This window comes from Populus alba, chromosome 19, assembly GCF_005239225.2.
Source record: "Populus alba chromosome 19, ASM523922v2, whole genome shotgun sequence".
Lineage (NCBI taxonomy): Eukaryota > Viridiplantae > Streptophyta > Magnoliopsida > Malpighiales > Salicaceae > Populus > Populus alba.
Genome location: NC_133302.1, coordinates 1,126,978 through 1,145,645, shown reverse-complemented (window position 1 = coordinate 1,145,645; position 18,668 = coordinate 1,126,978). Strand labels below are relative to the sequence as shown.

Genomic DNA, 18,668 nt, shown 5'->3' with positions numbered 1-18,668 from the left:
ACACTAACTATTCAACGAGTTCACATTACACTGCTTTAAGTCCTCGACTATAATGAATTAATGAAGATGGAAACTCCAAAGAAAATCACTTGGGTAGAAATAACATACTTCAGTACTGGGGTCTACAGTAGCATGGATCAGAAAACTATCTCCTTCCTTGTTAGAGAGGGCTCTGACATTGCTTCCCATCTGGCACACTGTAACTTGCAGATCCGTTTGGCTTTTGAGCTGTGGACTCCCCATCACTTCAACTGATTTGTTGTTTGTTTGATCACAAGATATTGATTGTCTTGGGAAATTCCAGGACGCATTGGGGTCAGAACTTTTAATTGCCAGAATTATCCAAGGATGATTACATACTGCATGCTTCTATGACAAATAAAAAATGTATCAGTTCATTTAATTTATTAGTTCTAAGTCATTAAACATATTGCTAGAAGGGTAAAGTCTGTTGGGAATTCCGACCGGTGATGTTCTGATATTTGCCCATTGGAGGCTAAGCACACTGACACAATATTTAACGTGGTTCGGCAAACCGCCTACATCCACGGGAGAAGCCATTTGATTATATAGGGAGAGAACAAGATTTACAACAATAGAGGAGGAGGAATCATCCCCTCTTTGGCAACTCTCAACCTCACTCTATTTCTCTCTTCTTAGTGCTGCAATGGCAGCTACTGTTGGCTGCCTTGGCAGCCCACTCTCTCCTACATTTCTCACATCTTTCTTTCTCTCAACTCTCTCTCATTTAGCTCTCTACACTTAGTGCCTATTTATAGCAGGAATGGTGGCTTCTCTTCTTCATTTTCCAGCAGCTGCAGCTGCAGTCAATGGTGGCTGCCATCTTCTTCAACAAAGGCTGTTGGTCAATGGTAATGTTAGGCACATTAAATGGCAACACACCTAACAAACCTAACAATCACCCCCTTTGACATTTATATGGGCAATTGTCCTCTTGCTTCTTCAGCACAATCTTGCATCCTGCAGCTCTTCCAAACTTACCATTCCGAGAGCGTCTGCAGCCAAGTTTACAGGTACTCGCCAAACCTTTCAATCACCAGAGTCAACCAAACACCCCTTTGCTCACTCCAAAGGATCACTTCAACCAGATGGTTTGTCACATCTCATCTGAAGAGTGTTTAACGTTTGTCTCTGGAACAACATTCCCCTTCAAGCATATCAACCATGCTTGGTCCGGAATGATTTATCAAGCCTTACATCAAGGCTTACAACACCCCCTCAAACTGATATTCCCAAGTGCGACAGTCATTGAGTATTTTAATGTGATCACGAGCTCCCCACTCTTCCAAGAGTCTACTCATCCAGGAGTTGCGTCTGCCCTCTGTTCCACCTTAGGAACCACGCCTTACTTCTCCATGAGTCACTCTTAGTCTCAAGAGTTCGGGTAGCTATCCACCTTTACTTATGGGGGCAGCCCATTACAGGTTGATCCATATCAATCTTCATACTCTGAGTATTACAATGCCATCTCCGAGCTCACCACCTTGACAAGAGTCAACTTGTTCCCGGAACCTGCGCATGCCCTCTGCTCCTTCATAGCAGTCGCGTCTTAATGCTCCACAAGTCACCCACTTATTGTTCAAGGCAAATGTCTTCTAGCTCATTGATCTTTAGCATGGGGGCAATATCCATGAAAGTCAATCCTGCATTTGTCTTCATACTCATCATAGCCACTTCATTGGCTATACACTTGTCCACTCATATCTGGCCATCACATCGGCTCTGGGGCGTTCTGAATTGGGGCTTCTATCCTGGCCCCCACACCTTCTCCTCGGGTGTCTCCGCTCGTCGTCATGTGGCGGTCTAAATCTGGGCTCATATTGCGGCCCTCACACCTTCTCCTGAGATGTCTCCGCTCGTCGTCATGCAACGGTCTAAATCTGGGCTCTTATTATGGCCCCCACACCTTCTTCTGAGGTGTCTCCGCTCGTCGTCATGCGGCGGTTTAAATCTGGGCTCTTATTATGGCCCCCACACCTTCTTCTGAGGTGTCTCCGCTCGTCGTCATGCGGCGGTCTGAAATAGACACATATCATGGTCCTCACACCTTCTGTCTGAGGTGTCTCCGTCTGTCGTCATGAGACGGTCTAAATATGGACTCATATCATGGTCCTCACACCTTCATCTGAGGTGTCTCCGCTCGTCGTGGAGCGGTCTCATCCTCCTTCATCTGGGATGTCTCCAGTGGTTCCAAGATTCTCTACCACCATGTGGATTTGGGAGAGATCACTGCCACTGATCACATAGAAAGAGAAAGTTGCGGTGCACTCTTCGCAATTTTCCATCTTATTTTCTATGTTTGGAGCTTCTATGCCTTTCTGCTTGATAGCTCCACCCACACCAACTCTCTTTGGTGTCTTCGCCTTTCATCATAGGCGGTCGCCTTTTGTCACAGGCGTTTGCACCCCCTCAATTAGGTGCCTTTGCAACAGCTCATCTTTCCATCCTTGCATGCATTGGAAAGGTCCTCGTTTGTTGCCTTTATCAAGAGCACAAGAGACTTCCTGTTGTACAACTTTTTTCTCATAGTCTCTGCTCTGAGCTTCATCTGGGAACTCTTCTTCTCCTTGCACCTATTGTCTCATAACAGTACCTCGTTGGATCCTCCGGGTACTTTTGCACAATCTCCGTGTGCTCTCGTGCAATTTCAGTTCTCCAGATTTCTCCCTATTCTTTGCTTTTATGTTTGACAGCAGCTCATCCCGTCACAACATCTGTCCAAGTCAAAATAGGGTGCCAATCTTTATCCCCTTGCTGTATTTCTCTTCCATTATCATGGTCTTCATCAATTCTCCCTTCAAGAAACCACAGTGACCAAATCTAACTTCTTTGGAGAAATCACCACTCCATCAGATCCTTGATCATACGGAACCCACTTGTTCCCCTTGTGCCGTCATCCTGCTAGTCTTCAACAGTTTCATAACAAACTGTCACATATACAAAAATAGTACTGTGTGGATGATCCTTCAACTAAGCAAGTTCCCAGGAAAGATTTGGAGGGGTCACACTGGTCCCGCTTAAAACCCAATCTCCTAGACAGAACTTCTTAGAACGTATCTATCCACCGTACTGCCTTTTTGTATATACAACCATTTGCTAGCTTTGTTACGGCTTTCCTTTACAAGTGATCTGGGGTATCCTGGTTTTATACCTGATTTCTCAACATCTGGCGAGACTACCAGTGCTTAGATTCGTCAAGATTGGTCTTCATCAGTTTTCACTCTACACCTCTAAATGTCCACATAACCGGGTGTCCAGAGTGTCCCAATTTTACCTTCCATCAAGGCATTACATTTTCCCACTTAATAGTTCAGCACATATAATTGGGTAAACATGTGCACCTTCTTCTTCTTCATCTCCATCGACCACCATGATGACCTTCAGATGCCTCCTAATCGGGCAATCTCTCTTTAATAATTCACCACCGCCATTTTGGTCTCGAATCTCAACGATCGGACCGTACCATTGCATCTGGAATGATCAAATTAGCTGGAAACATGTCTTGAATCGTCCAAATCGCACATCAGACGGCTACGATTTGATCAAAACAATTCTGGCCTAATTAACGGTTAAGATTCAATCTTAGATCCGGTTGCACGCAGGATCAGCTACACTGGATCCTATCCCTCGGCTCACGGCTCGGCTCGGCTCCAATTCGGCTCGGCTCAATCTGGCTCGGCTCGTGGCTGATGACGTGGCAGGTGGGCCCCCTATGCTGACATGTCCGTTGACTAGTCAATGTTTTTTTTTGCTGACTGTGTATGCTGATGTCATCCTTGCATCATGCTGATGTCATCCTTTGACACTGTTCACGATACCGTCACTGTTCATGTCTACTGTTCACATGGGTCGGGTCAACTGGTATTCGGGTCGGGTCAACTCATCCGGGTGAAGAAGACGCGTGGGCGCGTCTGCGCGCGTGGCCCGCCACCTCACCGGAGAGTGATGGAGAGTGCGGCCATGTCCGACGTCCGATTTTGACGCCGTTTTCACCAGTGGCTTCGTATCGTCCTCCTCTACACGATGGTATGGTCAAAACAGAATTTTGACAACTTTCATTTTTGAGCAAAAATCAAACACCACTTCAAACCATAAGCTCTGATACCAATTGTTGGGAATTCCGACCGGTGATGTTCTGATATTTGCCCATTGGAGGCTAAGCACACTGACACAATATTTAACGTGGTTCGGCAAACCGCCTACATCCACGGGAGAAGCCATTTGATTATATAGGGAGAGAACAAGATTTACAACAATAGAGGAGGAGGAATCATCCCCTCTTTGGCAACTCTCAACCTCACTCTATTTCTCTCTTCTTAGTGCTGCAATGGCAGCTACTGTTGGCTGCCTTGGCAGCCCACTCTCTCCTACATTTCTCACATCTTTCTTTCTCTCAACTCTCTCTCATTTAGCTCTCTACACTTAGTGCCTATTTATAGCAGGAATGGTGGCTTCTCTTCTTCATTTTCCAGCAGCTGCAGCTGCAGTCAATGGTGGCTGCCATCTTCTTCAACAAAGGCTGTTGGTCAATGGTAATGTTAGGCACATTAAATGGCAACACACCTAACAAACCTAACAAAGTCGATCATCTTCGCTGGAGACGAAGTTGATGATGGTGTGCTGGCTAGCCAATGCTACCCCCCTGTTTCTGTTTTTTCTTTGTTTGTTTTATGGTGTTTTTTGGTTTTTTATCTATTGAATATAAATTATATCTTGAGAATTCATCTAATAATTTAAAATATTAAATTAAAATAATTCTTTTGCATATTCAATCTGATAAATACATTTTGCCTTAAAAAAAAAGGGCAGCACGCGTTTTCTTCAATTATGGATAAGAAATGATATTTTTTTTTTTCCTGAGAAGAAATAATGATCCATTTTAAAGGCCTTCAGATTTCAACACATGAAGGGATGCATACATATCTCATGAATGAACTTTTAATTGCCACTGATTCCCTCTGAGTAAGCATGTTCAATAGTTTTATGAAAGTGACAAAATTTGCATGGTGGTTTTGAGGAGGAAGTGGGAGTAATAATTGCATATAGGACAAAGAAAGCAAAAGGGTTTTGCCCTGCTGTTTTATTTCTTTAGAGTAAACAGGTAATTATCTAGTCCACCTTCATGTTAATCAATTAATTGCTTGTGCTTTCCTTTACGAGATCAGCTGTTACTGACAGCTTGTTTTATTTCTTTAGACTAAAAATAAATTTGCAGTTCTGATTAAATTAAAACAACAAAAAGGAAAAGGATGGAAGACAGCTTGCTTCCCTTTCCAAATTCTTTTGACTTCTCCAAAGAAAAGAACATGGCTTTAATTATATACAGTTGCTTGCACATTGCACTTTGATAAAGTTGCTTCCACTAAGAGAGAGATCTCTCAGTATACCATTGATTTCCTAACTTCCCCCACCAAATTTACCAAAGCACCCTCTTTTCTTTTCATTTCCATTTCACATTCATTTCTCTTTCAATTCATCCTAAATTACCAAAGCTTGATCTCTCTCGCTATACCATTGACTTCCTAATTTCCCTCACCAAATTTCTTAAACCTGTCTCATGGTCTGTGCTTCCTTTTCTGATTGAATCGAATCGTCTCATCTGGAGTTCAACATCTTTTCTGCTTGCAAGGTAAATCCTGATTTATTTTCTTGTTTTTCTACCACTAAGTTTGTTTCTACACCTATTTGTTTTGGCTCTTCCAAAAAGAAGTGGAACTTAATTATATGTGTTTCTTAATCAATCTTAGAACTCAAACTAATATTATAGCTTTGTTCTTAAATGTTCATTTCGCTATCAAGTTCAACTTCTTATCTTAAAAACAATGATAATTTATTCCAAATTTTTATTTTAGATTGCTTGGTAGTCTCTTTTTCTGACAATTATTTCAATTATTCAATGTTTACTATAAATATTTCTCTGCTTAAAGTACATCTCTACAGGAAAATATATAGTTAAGGGCCTGCCTGTTTATTTTTTTTATATTAAATTAATAACAAGCTGTAGAATATATACTTGTTCCTAATTAATGATCGATTTAATTGCATATGCTTTGTTTTACAGCTTCGATCAGTTTAGTTTTTCACATATTATGGCAACGATTTTTGCTACCAGCTTGTTTTATTTATCTAGGGAAAATAATTAAATGATTGTTTCTGTTTTTCAAAGCTGAAATTGTTGTTTTGTTCTCACAGCTTGTTTTGCTACCAACTTCAATTATCATCTCTGTCACACAGCGGCAAGGGCATTCTTTTGAAGACACAATATCATATTAACAGACCAGAAGGTATATATGCATGCAGTCTTTTCCTTTGCTTAGTTCTGTGTTGGAGATTTATCTCCTTTTCTTCCATGGAATGTAATCCTTATTTCAGTATTGTCTCCAAATAAATGAATTTGTTATTTTCCCCTCTGCAGGCCACAGAAGAAAAAGGAGAAAATGGTTCTGCCAAAGGGTCCATTTTGGGAGTATGTTAAGGAGACTGGTGAAAGTAGGCAGTGTACGTTTTGTGGGCATCCATTCTCCAATCAAACTCCGATTACCAGGTTCAAGCTTCATTGGTCAGGAGTTCAAAGGCGTGGAACTACAATTTGTGACAAAGTGCCAGAACCTGTTCGAGACGCAGCTTTCACTGCTGTTGATGGTCCTCCAGAAAAGAAACTTAAAACCACAGCTACGTCAAGCAATGATGGGGCACACAATACAATTTCAACTTCTTTGCTAGAACAAAACATTCAAGTTGGAAATGTAGTGACCGATGTAGAAACGGAACCAGAATTGTATTTTCCCTCACCTGGAGAACAAGAATTCGTGCAGACGAACATGGGAAATTTTCAGCTTGATAGGGTTTCTAGTTTTCCTGGAGACCTGATCCCTGGTGAACAAGTGGAGCAAGAGCGTGGAAGAAATGCTCAGGACAACTTACCTTTGTCCGTGGAGGATTATAGGATTGAGGGCATGATCATGGATTTGAACCAGCTTGTTGTGAGAGGTGGCTCTCCTGAGAGGCTTACAGTTAATGAAGATGAGTCTAGAGGAGATTTGTCCCAACCAACAGATCCACTGTGTTTTTGCCTTGAAAGGCATTATGATCTACCATCTTCTTCCTCAGTCAACAATGATGTCATGATGATTGATGCGGAGAACATGATTAGAGAACATTTGCAGCCTGTTGCAGCCTGTCTCCAACCTATTGGCGATGAGAGCGGACGAGATGTGTTTCTAACTGAAGAACTAATAGGTGAAGAGTTTGAAAATAATAAGAATGCTATCTGGTCGTGGATAATGAATGATGAAGCCTCATCAAGTATTGGCATTTACGGGATGGGGGGTGTGGGCAAAACAACATTGCTCACACATATCTACAATCAGCTTCAACAACGTGGCACTTTTCCTCATGTTCACTGGATCACCGTATCGCAGGATTTTAGTGTTTGTAAATTGCAGAATCTTATTGCAAACGACATTCATTTAGATCTTTCAAATGAAGACAACGAGAGGAAAAGAGCTGCAAAACTGTCAAAAGCATTAATTAAGAAACAACGGTGGGTTCTCATCTTAGATGATTTGTGGGACTGTTTTGATTATAATAAGGTGGGAATTCCTATCAGAGTGAAGGGATGCAAACTAATTCTTACAACTCGATCATTTGGAGTTTGTCAGCGGATGTTCTTCGAGAAGACAATCAAAGTGGAGCCTCTTTCAATGGAAGAAGCTTGGGCTCTGTTCATGAAGGTACATGGATGTATTCCTCCAGAAGTGGAAGAAATTGCAAGATCTATTGCAAGTGAATGTGCTGGTTTGCCTCTTGGAATTAAAACAATGGCCGGAACCATGAGGGGAGTGGATGACATACGTGAGTGGAGGAATGCTTTAGAGGACTTGAAACAATCAAGAATAAGGAAAGATGATATGGAGCCTGAGGTATTCCACGTACTGAGATTTAGTTTTATGCACTTAAAGGAGTCAGAACTGCAACAATGCTTCTTGTGCTGTGCATTATTCCCGGAAGACTTCATGATCCTTAGAAAGGAATTGATAGATTATTTGATTGACGAGGGAGTGATAAAAGGGCTGGAAAGTAGGGAGGCAGAATTTGACAAAGGCCACTCGATGCTGAATAAACTCGAAAGAGTCTGCCTATTGGAAAGTGAAATGGGAAGTAAAAGAACTGGGAAAAAGATTGTCAAGATGCATGACTTGATTAGAGACATGGCCATCCAAATACTACAAGAGAACTCTCAAGGCATGGTTAAAGCAGGTGCACGGTTAAGAGAATTGCCGGGTGCAGAGGAGTGGACAGAGAATCTTACTAGAGTTTCACTGATGCAAAACCAAATTAAAGAAATTCCTTGTAGCCATTCACCGAGGTGTCCCAGTCTTTCAACTCTATTGCTATGCAGAAACGCAAAGTTGCAATTTATTGCAGATTCATTTTTTGAGCAATTGCATGGGCTCAAGGTTCTTGATCTGTCTCGTACACATATCACAAAACTACCTGATTCTGTCTCTGAATTGATGAGTCTCACTGCATTATTGCTCATTGATTGTGATATGTTAAGGCATGTGCCGTCATTAGAAAAGCTCCAAGCACTGAAGAGGTTAGATCTCTGTGGTACTTGGGCACTTGAAAAGATGCCTCAAGGCATGGAATGTCTATGCAACCTGAAGTATCTTAGAATGAGTGGATGTGGTGAAAAGAAGTTTCCTAGTGGGTTGTTACCTAAGCTCTCTCACCTGCAAGTCTTTGTATTGGAGGAGTGGAATCTTAGAACTAATAATGGAAAAGCAGAATATGTTCCGATAACAGTTAAAGGTAAGGAAGTGGCATGCTTGAGGAAGCTGGAAAGCTTGGAATGCCATTTTGAAGGTTACTCAGACTACGTGGAGTATCTCAAATCCCGGGATGAAACCAAATCACTAACCACATACAAAATTCTTGTAGGACAACTGGCTAAGTGTCATTATGGTGATGTTTATGATTTTCATCATGATTGTGATTATGATAGTTTAAGAAGGAAAACAAGTTTTTGGGGTAACTTGAGTATCGACAGAGACGGAGGTTTTCAGGTCATGTTTCCAAAGGACATTCAACAACTGAGTATTGATGATAATGATGATGCAACAAGTTTATGCGACTTTTTATCTCTAATAAAGAATGCAACTGGACTGAAGGCTATCAATATTTCTAGTTGCAATAGCATGGAGAGCTTGGTTTCATCTTCTTGGTTCCGCTCTGCTTCACTACCATCTCCATCTTACAACGGTATATTTTCTGGTCTTAAGAAGTTCTTTTGCTCTGGATGTAGTAGTATGAAGAAGTTGTTCCCTCTTGTCCTGCTGCCAAACCTTGTAAAATTAGAAGAGATTACAGTTACAGAATGTGAGAAGATGGAGATGATAATAGGTGAAACAAGATCAGATGAAAAAGGGGTTATGGGTGAAGAAAGCAGCAGCAGCAATGAGCTCAAACTCCCAAAGTTAAGATTTATGACATTAAGGGGATTACCAAAACTGAAAAGCATTTGCAGTGCAAAACTGATTTGCGATTCTATCAAAGGTATTGAAGTAGGAAATTGTGAGAAGCTGAAAAGGATGTCAATTTGTCTTCCGTTGCTTGAAAATGGCCAGCCATCTCCTCCCCCTTCTCTTAAATACATCGAAGTGTATCCAGAAGAATGGTGGGAGTCAGTAGTGGAGTGGGAGCATCCTAACGCTAAGGATGTGCTTCGACCCTTTGTAAAGGTTTTTGGATGAGTGACGACAGTGCCCTTAATATAATATTAAATTAAGAGTAAGCATTCTTGATTTAATGAATTAAGCTTAAGCTATGTGTCCACTTAATGACTGATGTGTTTATTATATTACTAGGTCGGATGTGCTGCAAGACAAGTGAAGCACTTGGAGAGCTACTCACCATCAACAATCAAGTCGTAAGAATTTGATTGAACGATTCTTTGTCTTTTATTACTGGATCTTAAATGACGATTTGATTGTCTTCAAAGTTTATGGCTTTTAATTACAAAATTTAACATCAATTCCTCATGCATGCGAACAAATCATGCTTGATTTGCACAAATCATATTAGATTTTTCAGTCTGTAATCATCTACGAATAAGCATGTTAGCTTGGGTGTGTGCTTAACTTAATGGCTGGCTCTCCTCAGTACCAAATGTTGAAGGTGGATATGCGGGCAAGGTCTGAGGTAGTCAATGGCCTTTTCTTCCTCACAGCTCCTTCTCTGCTCAAAGTAGAAGCGGCAAAGTGCTAACTACTAAGGAAAGGAATTCCCTATTCTTCCTATCTCTACTGGGTCTTTTAGAAGGGGTCCCGGCCCTAACTACAGCTCTGAGTAACTCCTTGTCTCATTGATCCGAGTCATCAAGGAAAGACAGTAAGAAGGTAATCCAGTAGTTTGTGATTTTCCGATACTTGATTTTATCCTGGTCCTTTTGAACCAAATATTTTGAAACTTGGAGATATTTTTGTTTTTGTCTCTGCTAAAGCATTCGAGTTTTTACTTGAAGACTCTTCTCTCCTTCTTTGGATCTTCTCCTTCGGACCCTTCTCCTCGAATATTCTTTTGGTTGTTGGATTATAAGTTGGATTGAATCTAAGGTTTTCCCTAACCCTATATATCTTTTTTACCTTTATCGTCTGGGATTTCAGTTCTGATTTTAAACCACCATCATTATTACAATTCCAAACAAACCTAACACAGTTGGAAGTTACGGCAATTGGTATGCCATAGCCATCATAACAATTAAGGAATATAGCCGAAGCAAAGGTGCCTTTTCTTTTTAATGAATTTTGAGCATTTTATGGCTGAGGTTGATTTTAAAAAAAAAATTATCAGTCATATAATATTTGATATTATAATATTGGTGAAGAAATTTTTATTTAGAAATATATTAAAATGATATATTTTTTATTTTTTAAATTTATTTTTAACACCAACATATTAAAAATAATATTAAAATATAATAAAAATCAATTTAAAAAAAAAATAGAGTTTTTTTTTTAAATTGCCAAACATGCTAAAATTTGTGAAGCAACTTTGAGTTTGTACTTGAGTTTCTTTTTCTCTATCCTTTCTCTTCACGCTTAACTTCTAAACAAAGCATTTCAATCAGATGATTAATTAAATGTAAACGTAAATAAGAGCTGAAATTCCATGATCTTCCCATTTTCTCTGATTAATTTTATCAATGGCAAATAGGGTGTATGCAGTCACCATAATTAGTTAATTACTGCTTAATGCACGTGAAGCTGGTCCCCGTAGCCTCTCTCTTTTTGGAGCTTATCGATCCCCATCTGCCTTTGCCAATAATGGGAGGTCAACCATTACGTTTATGTCCTTCCTTTTCTTATGGTCCAACCAAGAAAGCAAGTGGTTGTGCAGCATGTCTTCTTCATGATCATAATAAGATAAGAACGATTAATCATTGACGGAAATGATTTTTCAGGACCCATTAATTCCACATGATATTGCAAAACTGATTACTTTACAGAAACTGCAACGCCTTTTCTTCATTTCTCATGTTTATTGATTCTAGATCTCGTATCATATAATATTACTTGATATTATGCTTAATGTCATCTCTCTTCAGTGTTTTCTCCTCAATGCATTGACAGTAAAGTTGCCTGCAGAACTTGCCAAGCTGGTCAACCTGACAGATATGTAAGCAGACACCTTTTCTTTTTTGTGCATGTCTCTTAATTGAAGCACAGGTCTATGAACCAAAAAACAAAACAAAACAAAAAAACATTGATTACTTGGCATTTTTCATGTCTTTATCTTTGGATTTACCTCCGCTGGGTGGTTTGACCCAACAGATATGCAATCAGCCTCTCTTACCACAGGAAATGTTGCTGATTTTGATGCCAAAAAGTCTCATATCTAACATGCCCGGACTGTTTCCATCTTTCAATCTTCTATGCTGATAATTCAACTATGCACATGGATCAAATTCAGTGGAAATAATGTTATTGCAATTCTTCAAATATTGTTTTTCATGTGTATGTTCTTCATCTTTTTATCTAAATTTTATGGTAAACAATAATACTTTCAGAAAACTCTCTGAGTTTGTATTTCTTTGACACCTTGTAGGAGGATGAATGATAATAATTTTTCAGGGAAGTTACCTGCTTTCATCAGTAAATGAACACAGGTTCAGAATATCTGTGCCTTCTAGCATTGCTTCCTTGACCAGACTAAGTGATTAGTAAGCAAACAGAATATCTGAATTCTGTTTTTATGTATATGTAATATGCTTATGATACCTTGTTTTTATGCTTTATGATACTTGAAGGAGGATCAGTGACTTTACAGGAAGAGGGTCTTCTTACCCATCACTGAGTAATATGGAATCCATAAAAACATTGTGAGTCGGAGTTCTTCTAATCTTTATGTCCTTTTCAGCTTATGCTCTTGACCTTTGATTTGTACAATGATTTTAAAAATGCAGGGTTTTGAGGAACTGCTTAATATTTGGATAGGTCCCAGACTATGATGGGGAGCTGGAAAAACTGAAATGTTTGTAAGTGGTTCCATCCAGAGGCTCTCTAATGATTCCCTTTCAAAGCAATCATTGTCTATATGATTATCATTTGCTTTCTTAAGAAATGTTCTTGAGAGTTTCCATGATGTTTTGTGTACCACTAAACAATATGAGATGAAATTCTGTGAAATGGCTTGTTCTCAAGGACTCCAATTACTCTTCAATGGCCTCGGAAAGGGCCAGATAGGCTTTCTCTCACAGGCTCATCATTTTCTTAAAGGAAATAAAGAAATCAGAGCAAATTATTAATTCTTAGCCATAAGTTTGAGGTGGGAACTTTTCATTATTGAACGCAGGGTTCATTATCAGATGGAACTGTGATTGCAGTGATGCCGCTTTCCTCAAAATCTAAGCAAGGAAACCGTGAATTTGTGAATGAGATAGGAATGATATCTGCACTGCAACATCCAAATCTTGTAAAGTTGTATGGATGTTGTGTTGGAGGAAACCAATTAAAGCTTGTGTACGAGTACATGGAGAACAATTGCCTGTCCCGCGCGCTATTTGGTGAGTTAATTTCTTCCTTCCATCAGAAGCATTTTGTCAAATATTTGAAGCTATTGTTGGTGTAATGCTCATCGGAAAACAGAACATTGTGATGTTTTGAAATAAAAGAGTAGGAAAAGGCAATAAAGCTCTTGGAGGCTTAAAAGTGGTATAAATGATTAAGGAGTATTGTGCTAATTGAATAGAAGGAAAAGGCAATAAAGAGTTGATATATATAAATAGGAAAAAAAAAAAAAAAAAAAAGAGAGAGAGAGAGAGAGCTGTGTTCTAAGAGTGAAAAACTGACGGGAGAAGAGAAGAAAGGGGAAGAAAAAGAAGAGAAAAAGATAAGGGAAATAAAATGGAGTTGGAAAAAATAAGTTTAAAGGTAAGATTATGTATAAATGTGTATTCTTTAAGCTTTAAATTTCTGTTTTGATAAATTTTAGGGTTTATTTGAATGTTATAGAATTGATTAATGAATTAATTTGAATGTTATGGGATTGATTGTAGTGGATAATTGATTATTTAGTTGATTATGGAAGATTATAGGTAAAGATGATGATTTTGAGTTATGATTTGTGTAAATGGTGAATTTTGAGTTAGAAATCTGGAAAGAACAGTAGGTTTTCTGTTGAAATTCTGGGTTTGAGGTTGAAGATGATAAACTTTCGGTTTGGTCCCTCAATTTGTAAAACTTGCAATTTAGTCCCCAAACTTTGGAAACAAATTACAGAATGGTCCCTGGAGCATATTCCGAGATTATGAACAGAATAAAATATAATTTATGGGCAGAATTCCAGTATAGTTATGAATTTTTAACACTTTTAATTTGGTCCTCCAATTTGACAAAAATTACCATTTGACCCTTAAAAATTGGCAAAAATTCAGAATGGGCCCTCGAGCATAATGAGATATTCTGGACAGAATTGAGGATTAATTATGGTCAAAATTTCCGTATAGTCATGGATTTATGAGAATTTTAGTTTGGTCCTTCAATTTGACAAAGTTATAATTGACCCTTAAAAATATGATAAAATTCAATTTTAGTATAGTCATACAAGAGTTGTTTAAAGGATAAGATTGTATCTAAATTTGGATTCGCATAGGTATGAAACCTTGAAGGAAAACCTTGTTTCGAGAATCGGTTCGTGACAAACATAGTATCTGTAAGTGAACTAGCCATTCTTATTTTTCTTGCCAATTTTTCATCGTTGCATTTCGTCAAATTTGCAAACTATTCAACCTGATAAACGACATTTCTTTTATCTGCCGAAGACATTCGTCTTGTTTCCTAAACACTTTTGGTTCCAGCCTAACATTTATCTGCCTTTGTTGTTCTTTATTTTTGCTGAACTTCCTATACTCATTTTACCATTTTGAATACATTATAGCATCATTATTTGGATTCATCTGGGATTCTGACAGGCCTATGTTTTGCAAGAGAGAGGAAGTCTTTCGGAGCTGGTCGATCCAGAATCGGGTTCAGAGTATTCTTCAGAGGAGGCTATGGTGATGCTAAATGTCGCTCTCTTATGCACTAATGCATCCCCAACTCTTAGGCCTCCAATGTCTCAAGTTGTGAGCAAGCTCGATTCTGGGCTTTCGGCGATCAACACAAGACACAAGGCTTTAAGAAACCATTTCCGGCAGAATCCAAGCCAAACCTATAGCATGTCTTCAAACAGATCATACTGTTCAGATTCTACAAACTCATGGATAGAACCTGTGGAGGCCAGCCGTCTTCTGAGAGTTAGCTCAGTAAAATCTAATTACTAAATGCCGTTTCATATAGTATCTTGAAATAATTTGTAGAAGTGGGAAAAAAGTCCCAATGTATTTCTCTGTTTATACATATAGCTAGCCTCTTCTCTAAACCAATTCTCGGCCTCTATGATGTAGAACACGAGTTAGTGCTTATTCTTTCGGCCTGGTTGCTTGGTCCACAAGGCTTGTTACTGTCACCCACATAAATGATGTTTATGTTAGCCCACAAAAGCATGGAGCCTCAAATACACAAATGCAAAGTGCCTTCCAAGTCAAAGCTATATAATTGTTTCATGTGAAATATAGTGTCATCCAGCAACATCATGAAGATATATGGACACTGTTTCAACTTCAAATACTAAGGTTGAAGCTAGCTACATATTGCTATCACCCATCATAAAGTCAAGCAGCTTAAATTTATAGGAAATTTTTAATAATCTACACAAGGACGACAAATCTGTTCTCTTAATCTACGTACAAGAACCATTTCACAACAACACTCAGTTAATTTTACGACAATCTGCTCTTACTTCTCCTTGTGATCCCTCCTTGACATCGAGCAAGCTCATTTTCACCATTGCCTGTTCAAAATCAAGGAAAAACTTAGCCTGGTTCATAGCGTAGCCCTTGACAATTGATTTTGTTATTGGATTATTGTATAGGGTTTGGTCTGAAAAAAGAACTCCCGATTTCCTCTGCAGTGCTTGGAAGTAGAAGTTATCAAAATTATTTCTTGTCATATCAAATGTTTGTTCTGCATTGTCTCCACCACTACATGTTTTGGACAAAGTCTTTGAAAAGTCTGAATCCATTGTCGGATCAACAGGGTCACTCAACCTATTTTTGAACGTTAAACACCTTGCCACCCCTAGTGTGTGCCCCCCTGCATAGACCAATTCGTCACAAAACTATAAGATTTCAAGGGAAGAAAAGGAAAGAATTAGAGCAGAATCATCCTTAAGAAACCTTCTTTTAAGGATTGATCCCAGGTCCAGCTAAATACAAAGAAATATATATATATATATATATATATATATATATATATATATATATATATATATCTGTGTGTGTGTGTGTGTGTGTGTGTGTGGGATTGGGTCACCGCTTACCAGACAAGGCAACCATGTCTTGGGCACTAAAACCACGGAGGCCAAAGACTCTAACGAGCTCCGAGGCATTAAAAGTTGGAGCAGGCGCAATGAGAGTATCTTCAACCTTAGACCTCCTTCCATCTTTTCTTCCTTTTGGTATGTCATATACTGGACCTCCTGACTGTAATTCCCACCATAACCAGACCATCATATATCAGTAGATGTTAAACAGGTGTTATTACACTACACCATTAAACAGTTTTTACCGACAGATTAGGTCCATCGGTGTGAAGCACAAGAATCGTCGGTAAAAATATTACCGACGGAATCTGTCCGTCGGAATTTTGATTATTAATAATTTTCCATTTCGTTATCAATTCTGTCAGTAATAAAAAAAAAACTAAACACCGATGATTTTACATACGGCGAAACGCGCCAGAAAAAAAAATTACCACCAGAAAAAAATTACTGACATAATAAGTCTGTTTGTGTTTCCAACAGTATTTACCGACAGATTATCCATCGGTGATTGTAGCAATTAAACCAGCCCGACCACGCAGGTTAACTCGATACCCGATCAGTTAACCCGGAACCTGGTCGGGGTTGGGTTTCAAAAAATAAAAATCAAAACCTGGATTGAATTGTTACCAAAGCAACAGCCTCTCTAGCAGCCATTGCAACAATGTCAGCGCATGAGACAACACCAGGGCATTGCTTTTCAAGTTGCTCCTTTACATCATCAATGAGTTCAAAGCCTCTCACGCTTTGATTTCCTGGAGATTCCTTCTCTGCTCTGTTATCCTTTGTTGAGTCAATCAGCACAGACCCATCACATCCCTATTTAAATTATTAAGAGACAATTGAACTGCTTAATTTTAATGAATTAATACACACACACACACACACAGAGTATCAGAATCGAATGTTTTGCTACATAAACATGTTATGAAAATAAGAAAAATATGAAAATCATGATTATTAATTTTGCATGAATTACAAGTTATCAATATATACTAATGGATGAGTTTTTCATTTTTATTTTCTAAACCCACTTGTTTCTAGGCGACTTAACTCCATGGATCGGAGCATAATTTCCAAATATAGTTCAAGGTTAAACCGGATTAAAACTTGGATAGTGAATTAGCTAGGATTAACCAGGTCAACATATATTTAAAAAATATATATTTAGTAAAAAAATCCATGTTTTTTTACTAATCTAGCCCCATCTAGATCCTAGATTAAAGGATTAATTCAGAACTACATGATGGAGTACCTTTTCTATGCCAAGGCTGTTTTTCCTCCTAAATTTGAAGGCCTTGGAAGAATATACTAATGGATGAGTTTTTCATTTTTATTTTCTAAACCCACTTGTTTCTAGGCGATTTAACTCCATGGATCATAATTTCCAAATATAGTTAAAGGTTAAACCGGATTAAAACTTGGATAGTGAATTAGCTAGGATTAACCAAGGTCAACATACATTTAAAAAATAATTTTTTTTTAAATCCATGTTTTTTTACTAATCTAGCCCCATCTAGATCCTAGATTAAAGGATTAATTCAGAACTGCATGATGGAGGCTGTTTTTCCTCCTAAATTTGAAGGCCTTGGAAGAATATAATATGTGACATAAGCGAGTTACAAAGTATAAAGTAAACCTTGTTTAATATCCATAAATCTCATGTAGAGATTAAACCAAAAATTTCCAAATTAAAATTTTGAGCTTAAGATATTTTCAATAATCCTAGTAATAAAGATCATGCATGAATGTGAGAGAGGTGTATGGATAATGAGATAGTAAACTAAAAAAGAAAAAAGAAAAAGGCAATTACTTGTATCCAGCAATCATGGAAATGCATTCTAACAAGACCAGCTGCTAAGGTAGGATCAGACCGCAAAGCACTTGTTACTGTGTTCCTCACAATTGCCTCAGCAAATGGGCAGCTGAAAACGTAGTAGTTCATGGTGAGGCCATCTGCTCCATCTCTGTAACCACCTGCTATTAACTCCATCAATAAAAACACAGCAAGAAAATTAGCCATAGCCATGTTTGCTAGATTTGAAGGGAATATTTGATGAGCAGCAGCTTGTGTATGGCAAAGGCCAACAAAAGAAAGTTAGGGTGACGATGCAATGGGAGATATTAATTTGAAAGTAGAATTGATTGAAGAGTGAAGAGGAAGGGAGCAACGTGTGTCTGTGTTGTGTCAATGTCAATAATTTAAAAAAAGGTTGCCCCAATGAAATACACTACAACAATTGAAATGAAGAGTCGTGTTTGAAAAAAAAATTATATTTATATATATATTAGTTTTTTTAATAAGATTTTAAGAGAGCTTTTAGTGGGATTTGTGTAAAATTATCATATATATTAATTAACTAAACACTTTTAAATTTATAATTTGAGCAAACCGAAAAAAACAGACAAAAAATAGAATAGACAAAGCATGCAAAGTTAAAAGAGTGGATGGTCTATCATTTTCTCCACCTAACCAATATAGTATAGATAGATAGCTAGTTGTGATTAATATACATTTTAATAATAATTAACATACTTTAAGTCAATTATAGATTCAATAATGCATGCTAATGAACTCATTGATTTATTGCCACTATGGAGACACGTATATATCAAAGTAACAGCAAGTAGTCATTCTTGAATATTCAATCGATCTTATCATGGTACCTGCTATCAAAATCATGTAATTCCTTGTTTGTTGGTGAAGATATTTTTTTATATAATAT

General features: G+C 38.2%; 2 protein-coding genes and 1 long non-coding RNA gene across 11 annotated transcripts; 2 read left to right on the top strand and 1 right to left on the bottom strand.

Annotated features, from left to right (window-relative positions):
* The first annotated feature begins 5,299 nt into the window (after positions 1 to 5,299).
* LOC118052501 (putative disease resistance protein At4g10780) lies at positions 5,300 to 12,560 on the top strand. Of its 9 annotated transcripts, XM_073406742.1 has the most exons (10): positions 5,300 to 5,650; positions 6,214 to 6,305; positions 6,437 to 9,813; positions 9,891 to 9,952; positions 10,186 to 10,421; positions 11,655 to 11,700; positions 11,856 to 12,038; positions 12,130 to 12,244; positions 12,332 to 12,403; positions 12,488 to 12,560. In XM_073406742.1, the coding sequence occupies exon 3, from the start codon at positions 6,459 to 6,461 to the stop codon at positions 9,774 to 9,776; it is 3,318 nt and encodes a 1,105-aa protein (XP_073262843.1). In that variant the 5' UTR covers positions 5,300 to 5,650; positions 6,214 to 6,305; positions 6,437 to 6,458; the 3' UTR covers positions 9,777 to 9,813; positions 9,891 to 9,952; positions 10,186 to 10,421; positions 11,655 to 11,700; positions 11,856 to 12,038; positions 12,130 to 12,244; positions 12,332 to 12,403; positions 12,488 to 12,560. The 9 variants fall into 9 exon arrangements, with proteins under 9 accessions (XP_073262843.1, XP_073262846.1, XP_073262845.1 ...); XM_073406745.1 differs by having other exon boundaries at positions 11,883 to 12,038; positions 12,332 to 12,555; XM_073406744.1 differs by having other exon boundaries at positions 11,868 to 12,038; positions 12,332 to 12,555.
* A 390-nt stretch (positions 12,561 to 12,950) lies between these two features.
* On the top strand, positions 12,951 to 14,584 carry LOC140955102 (uncharacterized). The gene is made up of 3 exons (XR_012168829.1): positions 12,951 to 13,087; positions 14,176 to 14,235; positions 14,495 to 14,584. It is a non-coding gene; the product is annotated as an uncharacterized lncRNA (long non-coding RNA).
* Positions 14,585 to 15,087: 503 nt separating this feature from the next.
* On the bottom strand, positions 15,088 to 18,082 carry LOC118052503 (peroxidase 47). Its single transcript, XM_035063502.2, has 4 exons — positions 17,756 to 18,082; positions 16,573 to 16,761; positions 15,943 to 16,105; positions 15,088 to 15,716 (listed from the first exon to the last, which is right to left on the bottom strand). Exons 1-4 carry the CDS (start codon positions 17,969 to 17,971, stop codon positions 15,334 to 15,336), a joined length of 951 nt encoding a protein of 316 aa, XP_034919393.1. The 5' UTR covers positions 17,972 to 18,082; the 3' UTR covers positions 15,088 to 15,333.
* Between the last annotated feature and the right edge of the window lie 586 nt (positions 18,083 to 18,668).